Source organism: Xiphophorus maculatus, chromosome 6 (genome assembly GCF_002775205.1).
Source record: "Xiphophorus maculatus strain JP 163 A chromosome 6, X_maculatus-5.0-male, whole genome shotgun sequence".
In the NCBI taxonomy this organism is placed as follows: domain Eukaryota; kingdom Metazoa; phylum Chordata; class Actinopteri; order Cyprinodontiformes; family Poeciliidae; genus Xiphophorus; species Xiphophorus maculatus.
The window spans coordinates 16,508,268-16,519,758 of NC_036448.1; the positions used below are offsets into that span (position 1 = coordinate 16,508,268).

Below are 11,491 nucleotides of genomic sequence, written 5' to 3' on the forward strand. Positions count from 1 at the left end.
CTGGAGAGTCTAATGAAACACTTGAAATTCTGTTTTTGCTGATAACTCTTGAGTGTCACCTTACACATGAACATCAGTGGACCCCTTCAATCCACCCTCTAAGAAAGCCCTTTAAGCCCCCCTCCCCCTTCATTTTTTGAGCGATTTTTCATTTAAAAACAATTCTTGATTAAGAATTAATTTATCAAGGGATTGATTTCAAACTCAAGAGGAAACACAGCACATGGAATCTGTGTTTGTGGTATTCCTATACAAGCTACATGCTTTGACAAACTCAAAAAATAAAATAAAAATATTTGTTTTAAATAAAATCCTGTCTTGTAGATAACACAGTAGGACTCTAATACTAAACAACTTCTGCACAAACCGTCAAAGATGTCATTTTTGCAACGAAAGATATTTGGTTATCAAATGTGGACAGAAATACTTTGAAAAGTGAATCGTGGGTGGGGATTAGTCTTGCTGTAATGCGCTGTGTCCGACTCCTTGTCTGGATCTTGGCCAGTGGGGCAGGGAGTATTTCCTGATTTCTTGCAGTGATTTGGGGGAAACGCAGGATGTAATGGGGCTAAGGACACAGAGGAGAAAACGGATACAGTCGAGTTCTGTTTGGCCAGGTAACAAATGCACAAGTGAAGTGGAATATCTTTATTCCTCTTGACATAAAGGATCATTGCCAACATGGCCAGTGAGACGAAAGACGGCAGAGGACCGCTTATTGCCACGGCTGTAAACCTCGCAAAGCATTTTAAAGGAACTTCTTGAAATGCTGCGTAAGGAAAGCGGAGTAAACTACGTTATACAGGGAAGGCTTGCATTCAAACCGGAGCGTGAACATGACTGCTGAGATGCCTCAGCAGCAACAGCTGGATCCCTGTGATTCTGCGCGCTCCTGCGCCGCGCTGCTCAGCCCGCAGCCAGACCTGGAGAGCGCTCAGGGCGCACTTAGAGGGAAAAAATCCACCACCGGCTTGAGGCGCCCTGAAAAGCCGCCCTACTCTTATATCGCACTCATAGTAATGGCAATCCAAAACTCACCGAGCAAAAGAGTAACTCTGAGCGAAATTTATCAGTTCCTGCAGGCCACATTCCCCTTTTTCAGAGGATCGTACCAGGGATGGAAGAACTCTATTAGACACAACCTGTCTCTCAACGAATGCTTTATAAAACTGCCCAAAGGTCTGGGAAGACCTGGAAAGGGTCACTACTGGACCATAGACGCAGGAAGCGAGTTCATGTTCGAGGAGGGGTCCTTTCGCCGCAGACCGCGAGGATTCCGGAGGAAATGCCAAGCTATGAAACCAGTGCACAGGATGATGAATGGCATCGGGTTTGGCGCGTCCATGCTGGCGCAGAACTTTGATTTCCAGTCTCCTCAAGTTTCAATACCATACCACAGTAACTACAACCTAGATTTAGTGGGTAGTGCAGTTCAAGGGGGATTTGAAGGACTTGGAGTAGGCCATCTCAACCCGCATATTTCACCCACCTCCCTGACATCCTACGTGACGGCATGTGAGACAGCATCTCCCACCAATTATTACCCAGGCAGCGGCAGCAGCAGTCCCTTACACTCTTCACCAAAGACAACAGCCACTCTGGACCGTACATGTGCGTATGAAAATGCCGCCTCGCACTGGAGCGCACCCGGGGTGTTCTCACACAGAAAACAGCCAGCTCTGCCATCAAGCTGCAGCAATCCCTCTGCAACTTCACCTTATTTTTTGCCTCAAATCCATTTTCATCATAACACACGAGAATCATCTGAAGTGGCAGGTAAAAAATCCACTTAAAGAAAACTGTGATATGATGCTGATATCTGCGCTGCAGTTTATTCACTTATTTGGTGTTGGCTTGTCTTAAACGAGTTTAGAATTTTTCTCCAGTATATTTTTAATTTTGAATTAAAAATGTGGATGTGTATTCTAGATATTTTCCGGTAGTGTGTTTTAAATATTTGCTTATATTTTTTTTGTATATAATGTTCGAATACATTACAGAAAATAACGGCTATTTCCGCTGAAAGTCTTTCAAAAAAGACGATGATTGACCCTAAACGTAAGGACGTCAAACTGTAGGTGAATTATAGACGCTTTTTCATTTGTGATACATTTAAATGTTGATAATTTCATTCCATTTAAAATGGCACCTGTCATGAAATTTTAAAAAAAAGAATAACAGATGAGTGAAAAGGAAGCTGCATAAACTGCTCGAAGAGAGAACTGGCTACATTTCAGGGCCTCAAAACTGTGTGGTGCAATTTGAGAAGATTTTTAATTATCTGTGACCTTTGGTATGTCCTACATATGCTGCACCTACTATGTCTTGTCCTTATTTTTGTTATAAACAGCACACACAACTATAAAAATACATAGGAGATGCAATAAAGTAGCAAATTATTACACAAGTGATGCTAAGAAGTTACATCACTATGTGGACACTCAAACACAAGGAGACAGAATTATTATCTTTTAACTTAAACTTAATTTGCATAATATTATATTTAAGATTGAATCTGAAATAACATTGCCAAACTTTTGACTAATTTTACTAATTTAGGCATGTTTAAGTTAAAAAAAGTTTTCTACAAACTACTTAAAACATTTTTTTAAGTCATGGAAAGCATAGTCACTTCTATAATTCATTTGCAAAAAGAGAGAAAATATTACAATAAACAAGTTAAAAAAACTTTTTGTAGCAACAAAAACAAAACATGAAAAATCTGTTGGCATTTTTTTAAAGGGCTTTAAAAAAATGCTTTAAAAAAAGCTGCCCTGTGTGGTGTGTGGTGGTGTTGCTGCGGCAACGCCACCACACACATGCTGATCCTGACTTTGGTTCTGTTTGTTTCCAGTGGGATTGCCTCGATATTGCAGCCCCTCAGCTGTTCGAGCGCCGGAAAGGAAGGATTTCGTTTTGAACCTAAATGGAATCTCTTCCTTCCATCCGAGTACCGGAGAATCCGATTATCCTCAGCTTCATCACCACCACAACCACAGCGACTGCCAGGACGTAAAGCCATGTGTGCCTCGATGACCACATTTATACATAGCCCATGTGCGCGTTATTTTCCTTCCGTTCAATGATTGTCTTGTTTTCAATCTTAGACTCTTTCTCCCTTTTCTACACCTGAACAAAATACAAAATTTTAATTTATCTTTTGAAGTCTATTTGAAATACCCAGTTTCTAATGCTTATTCATGTCATTTTATCCACTCAGCTCTCCACCAAACTGCAAAGTTCAAATCCTTCGATCCCATTGACTTGTTCTGCACTGCCATCTTGAGGTGTCTAAATGTAAAGACAGGGTTTCAGGGCATTAAGCAACAGCCAAGTTGTAATAAAATTTCTGGCAAAAGAGGCGTTAATGATGCGTGCATGCTTCTACAAGAAATTCTGGTTCCGTCGAACTGGTAATGTGCAGATGCAGAAGTGTGAGTGCAGCTAGCTAAAAGTCAAAGGCCGAAGCTATTCTCGAATCATCGTTAAAACGTTCTGAAAACATTGTTATTTATTTTTTAAGAATTGTGCATGGCGTTGTTTCACTTTCAGCAACCTGTTTCTTTACTGTGCGTAGTACTGGAAGTTAAGCTTCATGTGAGTTAAAAACCACAAATGTGACACTACTATTTCTGTAGAAGGAGGAAAATTAACAAATTAATATTTTTGGAGGTTGAATATTTAATTTTTTTGTGGATACTTGTTGGCCTAATCCTTGCATGTAAATAAAAAATGTACATTGCTCATCAAACACCGCCTTTACAAAAGTTAGAATCTTAATTTTCAGCTACTCACATCTAACTTTCATGATAATTGTTGTAACACACCAGAAAATAAAGGTAATGTATGATGATTTTGTCCATCAGTGGCATTTCATTGAATTCCTTTTTAGTCTCCTCAGGTGTTTGCTTCAGTCTTTTGTCCTTACAGTATTTTCAGGCTGTCAAAATATGATTTGGAATGACACTCCAAATAGCCTGTAATGAAGGAAAAAAGATAACAGAGAGTAGAAAACATGCATGTTGAACGTATTGATCTGTACTGAATTGGTAAATTGCTGCCAGGTGAGTCCTGCATTTCTCCAATATTGGTAAATGTGTGAAGCTTTAGATCAACCAATAATCAGCCAGTTTCTGAAATAGCTCAAAGGTATGGCTCATGAACCATCAACTGCCAATCAAGCTTAATGTACATGGGCAGAGAACAACACAGTGTTACAATTCTGTCAATAGAATGACAAAGATTTTGACGTGATCAACAGCCAGAAAGAAGAAGAGGAGGAAGAGGAACGAGGCTGTGACAGAGAAGTTAGGAGGCAAAACACTGGAAGAAGCCAAAGACATACTTTATGCTCCAACATCACCAGGCAATGGATTGTGATCCACAACAAGATGGTGATGGCGTTCCTCTGACGCTACTCCTCATTAAATAAACCCAGAGTTATTTTCTTTAGTATGGAGATGGAGAGCACAGGAGAATTGTGTTTTGTTCCTCCAGCTCTGCCTGTGCAGTTTTCTAGTAGAACACTTTTTGTGCTCTATAGCTGTGTTTTCTAACTTTTTTATTCTTGGGTTTTTATTTTGCTTTACATTTACTGTATTTTGCCTATTATTTACCATATTTTATTTACAAGTCCGTTAAAATAAATAATGCAGTCAATATAATTTGCATTTAAGCATTTCTGATTCTGGATCCAACTCTTTGCAAGAAGGAGAATTTGGCAGTGTTGAAGCATTATTTCATGTAGACTTGTCCTTTACAGTGCTGAAATTATGAACTCTTTCTGCTATGATCGCAGTTCAATCAGCCTCCTATCAAAAATACTCCCGGGGTTTTGTAAGCAACACTGGCAGTGGAGTATCTTTAGATCTAAGCCATGAAAATTCCAACTTCACGTAATCATGGTAATACTTCATTATTTTTCTTTTTCTTTGCCCAGACTCTGTAGCTTTAGATACTAAAAGTCACTCAATTCTGTCTCTCACACAGGCATGAATCCAGAATCAGAAATGCTTGAATGCAATTTTATTGATTGCAAAACGTTTTTTCCTGAGCTGTAACTATTAACTGATTCTAAAATATGGAGTTTGAGTTGAGAATGGCATCAAAGCAATAAAAAACGGTATCCATGCAGCAAGAACTTGTCATACTGATAATGCTGACATGTCCATTGACAGATGTTTACATTTGAGAGATCAACTAAGTATTTTGAGAAAGAGCCTGACTTTTGCAGAAAATACACAGCATGTTGCTATTTGTATGAAATGTTTTGAGAGATGCACTTACTGCTTTGCAAAATGCATGATGATTCGAGAAGCGACTGAGAGAAAGTATATTTCATCTGAGTGCAGTGATGTAGTACTAAAGTGTATCAAGAGATGGCAGCACCCCACCAGAAACTTCCTGCAACACTCTGTTCTGTCTCTGTTGAGAAATTATGTCCAATACTAAGTATGTGATTTATAAAACGGTTTTAAAAAATTAATATCAGGGTGAGTAATACTTGACACGTGCTTTTTAAAATGTCTTTGTTAATTTTTTGTGGGGTTTTTTCCTGCATTTTTTTTTTTTTAGAATTGCATGGCCTTTAAACGAACAAGCCATGGTCACTAACAAATATCAAGTTGAAATCCAATACAGGTCTAAAAATGACAATATTATTTTCACAGTCTGTACAAGTTTCCCTTCCTGGCCACTAGAGGGAACCGAGCTTCTGATTTTGATGGTAAGACTTAAACAACGTGGTCTTTCTTCTTGCTCACTTTTAAAGTTGCAGGAGAGTAATTTGTACGAAAGTAAAGTCACTGCATTTCTGTGTTACATTAATTTGTTCCATTTGTTAGTCACATTTTCATCACTTACGTTTGTCATCATAATCATAATTTAAGGTTACACAATCAGGACTATTGTTATTAATATATATAGACTTTGGTGTATGTCTTGACCTGTACAGTAATCTCAATACATCAAAAGATGTTTTATTATATATAAACATGCTTCTATTTATTTATTGCTATTTCAGACAAATATTTGTGGTTAGATGTAATGAAAACATAAGATCAAAAATAATTCTAAATCTATAGTGAGCTAAATTTGATCCAATATGACTTTACACCATAACATGTCTAGATGCAGTACCATACTGAAGGCGTTAAAGTGACCCCTAAAATGTACCTTTCTTCAAAGAAATATTCATGATCATTCCGTCGTCTTTTTTGTGAAATAATTTGACACTCTGTTATGCCTGTCACGGTGCCTCAGTTGCGAATAGTTTAAATTATCAGGAGTTTTGGGGGGGGGGGGTACTGGGTGGGCAGAGCGCCGCATTAAGTAAAAGGCCCGTCGTGAACTGTGTAAACAGCCCAGGGCGGTGGAAAAAGTTCATGCCCGGGTCCATGTAAGGAGAAACCAGCGGAACGCTGCAGGCCACCGCACGGACATTTAATTAAGAAGACCTGAGGAGGATTTCAGTGAAACTCTGGCTATTACTGTTGTCTCAGGGTGTTCGGTGCTGATTTTAATGCGCTGCTGCTCCCGACAGTCAGAGGAGCAGCAACTGTCGACCTAAAGCAGAGAGGCCTTAGGTGTCAGCTTTTTGAACCTTTTGTGTTTTAGTCCATTTTTAATTTTTTTTTTAATTTAATCACTTTTTTTTTCTACGTTAGGCTCTAAAACTATAGCATTCACGTTAATGCATATGATAATATTTTAATATGATTTTTTTTCTGTTGTAAGAATAAATAAAACAATGTTTAATTAAAAGATTTTAAAAAATAATAATTCTTCACAGTGTTTGTCTGGCTTCCGACACAATAAAACAAAACAGTTTTATTTCAAATGTTTCGTAGCGTGCTGTGCTGGTCTCCGTTACTTCCTCACGTTTCTCACATCTGCAGGGTGTGAGTTTCGACCCAAATTGTCTCTAATTCTGGTCTGAATAAGATTGCATCTTACTGCTCAATATAAAAGGACATTTATTTCCTCCTTTGATGTCACTCTGAGCCACAGTTGGAGCTCTTTTGTCAACACCTTAGAGACGTTCCCATGGGTGTAAGACACACCATTTGCTTTGCTGAATAACTTAATTAAACCATCAGCTATAATTTAACAACATATATAAAAATAAATAATAATATTTTAAAATGGATATGCTATATTTTACTATTGTAAAATACGTTTGAAATTGAGACAAAAAACTAGATTCCCCCCCCCCCCCCCCCCCCCCCAATATCAAAGTGTCGCACTGTGTTTCTCCCTTTCACCTTAAAGGCAATAGCTTTAACTGATAGAGGATGCGCCGCGCAGGAACATGCGATCATGTTGTGTCTCTGTGTTCATATTAGTTGCTCTGTCACGTCTGAAGCTTTTTGGCAGGAGCGCGCTGGGAGTTACCGACACCTCCTGAAACCTTCTCCCTGAGAGCTGCGAGTGTGGCCAGGCAAGTGCACGGGCTGGCCTCCCATTGGACAACCCGCGCACTCTGGAAAAGGGGGCGGGGGATCCCGGCCAGCAAAAAACAGGAGGAAAGAATTTAACTGCGCAAAAAGTCCTGTGTGGTGACGGATGTCTCAAAGTTCAGAACTTTTTCCGAATAGTTCCAAGGATGGGGACCGCTTGAAGACGTTTCTTTTTTATTATTAATATTGTTGTTATTATTATTTTTTTTAAAAGTAAAGCAGCAAGGCGCTGTGATTTGAACCATCATCGGAGGGAGAAGTGGAGCTCACCCTTTGCAGACTCCGGATCAAAGCGAAGACATGCAGGCTCGCTACTCCGTCTCCAGCCCCAATTCTCTGGGCGTCGTTCCGTACATCAGCAGCGACCCCAGCTACTACAGGGCCGCTGCCGGTGGGGGCTACACGGGGATGGCAGCGCCTATGAACATGTACTCTCATGCGGCTCATGACCAGTACCCCGCCAGCATGGCCCGGGCTTACGGACCGTACACTCCCCAGCCTCAGCCCAAGGACATGGTGAAGCCCCCCTACAGCTACATCGCGCTCATCACCATGGCGATCCAAAACTCGCCCGACAAGAAAGTGACCCTGAATGGGATTTACCAGTTCATCATGGAGAGGTTTCCATTCTACCGAGACAATAAGCAGGGCTGGCAGAACAGCATTAGACATAATCTGTCTCTGAATGAGTGTTTTGTCAAGGTGCCCCGCGATGATAAGAAGCCCGGCAAAGGCAGCTACTGGACCTTGGACCCGGACTCCTACAACATGTTCGAGAATGGGAGCTTCCTGAGGAGGAGGCGGCGGTTCAAGAAGAAGGACGCGCTGAAGGAGAAAGAGGAGCGGCTGCAGAAGGACGTGCCGCCGAGACAGCAGGGCCGGGATCAGGACCAGCCAGTGCAAGGCTCCCAGCCAGTACGGATCCAGGATATTAAGACTGAAAACGGGGCCGTCACGCCGCCGCAGGCTGACTCGCCCTCTTTGAACGCAGTGCCCAAAATCGAGAGTCCAGACAGTAGCAGCAGCATGTCCAGCGGGAGCCCGCACAGCATCCCTTCGAGCAGGTCCATCGCTATGGACAGCTCCGAGCACCACCAGCAGCAGCACCACAGTCAGGCCTCTACGCAGGGCTTCAGTGTGGACAACATCATGACCTCCCTCCGGGGGTCTCCACAAGGGGTCACCGAGCTTCCCTCCAGCCTGACCGCTTCCACTAGGACAACAGGTATAACGCCATCTTTGTCCCTAAACTATTCTCCAAATCAGACATCTGTCTATAGCTCGCCTTGTAACCAGAACTCCATCTCTACTACCTCCAACGCTACCTATCATTGTAACATGAGCCTTTACGCTGGGGACAGGTCGAGCCACTTGGCACCGAGCACCGTGGACGAAACGTTGCCAGATTACTCAGTCACAACCACCTCGTCCTCCCTGACCCACGCTAATCTGAACTCAGGGCAGGAGGGCCCTCATACCCACCAAGGGAGGCTAGCGTCATGGTACCTGAACCAGGCCGGAGACCTGGGCCATCTGGGTGCAACGTACCCGGCGCAGCAGCAGAACTTCCACTCAGTTCGTGAGATGTTCGAATCCCAGAGGATTGGCTTGAATAACTCACCGGTGAATGGGAATAACAGCTGTCAGATGTCATTCCCACCGAGTCAGTCCATCTATCGCACTTCGGGAGCTTTTGTATACGACTGCAGCAAATTCTGACCAAAAACCAAAGAAAAATGAAAAGAAAGAAGGAAAGCTCAGTATTTTCTTAACCACACGGTGTTTGAACTCTGTCATTAAAACCCCATTTTACCTCTGTTTCCTGCCCCATGACAGTATGGACAAATGTGAGACATAAAAAGACAGAAAAGACTTGATCTTGGTTTTTTCTAAAGAACAGTGTTACATCAAATAACACGTAAGTTTCTTTCTTTTCTTTTTTTTTCTTTTTTTTTGTCTTTTCTGGCTTTATGTGATATGTTAGAGATGTGTCACTTGTCTTGGATGTGTATAGTTGCATATATAGTAATTTATTTCTAAAACTGTCGCCAAATATTATGGACCAAACACTCCAAAAGTGTTTCTAAATTGAATTGCCTTAACTGTCCAAAAGTATGTTCCACTATAAAAGTAAAGAAGAAGAAAAGGAACGTGTATATCACCGTGATATTTTAATTAAATGTTGAAAAGTATTCTGAAGGATTTGTTTGTTTGTTAAATAAATTGTCATTTTATGTGAGTTAGAGTTGCGCCTCATTTCTTACAAACAAGAATTTAGGATGGTAACTTACATGCAGTCTCGTCCATCTTTAAATTTTTGTAGTTTTAATTTTTAAATTCACAAGTTTATCAAAGTAATACAAAATCTAAATATTTGCAGTATCCTAAAATATAGGCCTTTTTTTTTTACAAAGAGTTTCATAATTTAAAATGCATCTTGCTGTGAGTGTTTCTATACAAATACACCATAAATTGCCTGTTTACGGTCTTTTTGGTTGACATCACTGCATTTAAATTGTTTCAGTCTATATCATCAGCATGTGTAACAGAATAAATGAAGTCAACCTGAACCAGCAGCTATGAAGCATGGAGGTTAGCCGTACACGCATCACAACTTTGTTTTGGACTGCGTCGTGTGTTACTGGCTCACACCGCTGCCGATTTAATATCATACCAAACATGCCAAAGATATTCCCGTTGTCACTTTAGATTGGACGTTTCGATTCTCGCGAGTCTGACAGGTTGTTGACTCAAAGGAAGAGAGAATGTGACCTGCACGTTTTTATTAACTCCGAGTCTCTGTGTGTTTCAGACGGATATATCGGAAATCTCCACTGTAGATTTTCACTGGTTGTGTGTTGTATCAGTAGAGCTTTTTCATAAAAGGTTTGTAAAATATCTTTTATCAAGTAGATCTAAAGTGCTTTTATATATGCATCAATAATCCACATTTCTGAATTTTTTAGATGTTGAAACATTTATTAGGCTATATGCTATGTTGTTTATTGAGTGCTGAAAATATTTAGGAATTATATTTAAAAGACATGTTGGCAAGTATACTTGAAAAGGCGTGCCGAAATTGTGTGCGTACGTAAACGCAGGAGCGCAGTTATAATAATTAACAAACAAATCAAATAAACAAACAACTATTATTATGATAATTATTATTATCATAATAATAATAATAATAATAATAATAATAATAATAATAATAATAATAATAATAATAATAATAATAATAATAATAATAATAATAATAATAATAATAATAATAATAATAAATACTTCATTATCATTGCGATACCACGGCGATAGTATGGATGGTAAAAAGATCAGGTAATTTTAAGGATAAAAAAATAGAAGTTTAATTTAAATGAAACATTTTTTTTTTTACTTTTTAAAATCTAAACACTTGAATAATTTGCACATTTTAATCCCAAAATGTACAATCCGTTAATAGAATTATTTTAACGCACTGGCTGGTAGCTTCTTCTCGCAGACTTTGAAAAACGATTCAAGACACACCTGTCAATATGTAGCCTCACATGCTACAAAAAAACAAACAAAAAAACTTAAAAAAAATAATAAAATAAAAAAAAATGCAGATTATAAAGGCAAAATTAGAATTCGAAGTGTTGACTTAACGTAGAGCACGTTCATATATCTGAGTGTAACCACGTTTAACACACGATCTACGCAATCACATCTGTGGATTTTAATCTGTCTCAGATTTTGATGCTATATCGCCAAAATCCTTTAATGTGCGCAGCCTCTCCAACTGCAGCTCAGTCAGACTCCTAGATTCCCTTTCGAGTGTATGGGCCCAATAAACAAACGTCGTGTTAGTCGAAAGATTGATGGCGCTCTCAGAGAACGGACCAGGTCAGGAAGGAATAAAATTCAATCAGAGAGCAGGAATCGTTTTTCATGAGACGGAAAAGGCAGAGAGGGAGACGGAGGTCAATGAGGAGGATGTCGGCCGCCAGAGCGTCAACAATACAACAGGACGAAGCTCAAACAAAGAAGGAGCATGA

At 39.9% G+C, this 11,491-nt stretch overlaps 2 protein-coding genes across 3 annotated transcripts; both read left to right on the plus strand.

Annotated features, from left to right (window-relative positions):
• Nucleotides 1-505: 505 nt before the first annotated feature.
• On the plus strand, nt 506-3,847 carry LOC102226978 (forkhead box protein F2-like). 2 transcript variants are annotated; one of them, XM_005796111.2, is made up of 2 exons: nt 506-1,776; nt 2,855-3,847. In XM_005796111.2, the coding sequence occupies exons 1-2, from the start codon at nt 837-839 to the stop codon at nt 3,034-3,036; spliced, it is 1,122 nt and encodes a 373-aa protein (XP_005796168.1). In that variant the 5' UTR covers nt 506-836; the 3' UTR covers nt 3,037-3,847. The 2 variants fall into 2 exon arrangements, with proteins under 2 accessions (XP_005796168.1, XP_023190817.1); XM_023335049.1 differs by having other exon boundaries at nt 506-1,611.
• Nucleotides 3,848-7,552: 3,705 nt separating this feature from the next.
• LOC102237989 (forkhead box C1-A-like) lies at nt 7,553-9,702 on the plus strand. Its single transcript, XM_023334939.1, has one exon. It carries the CDS (start codon nt 7,758-7,760, stop codon nt 9,174-9,176), a length of 1,419 nt encoding a protein of 472 aa, XP_023190707.1. The 5' UTR covers nt 7,553-7,757; the 3' UTR covers nt 9,177-9,702.
• The last annotated feature ends 1,789 nt before the right edge of the window (nt 9,703-11,491 follow it).

What these genes read in the sequence shown, in the direction of transcription:
- LOC102237989 (XM_023334939.1), top strand. Translation starts at nt 7,758, where the DNA reads ATGCAGGCTCGCTACTCCGTCTCCAGCCCCAATTCTCTGGGCGTCGTT.
- LOC102226978 (XM_005796111.2), top strand. Translation starts at nt 837, where the DNA reads ATGACTGCTGAGATGCCTCAGCAGCAACAGCTGGATCCCTGTGATTCT. An exon ending in AGAATCATCTGAAGTGGCAG is followed by an intron (nt 1,777 to 2,854) that starts GTAAAAAATCCA and finishes GTTTGTTTCCAG; the next exon opens with TGGGATTGCCTCGATATTGC.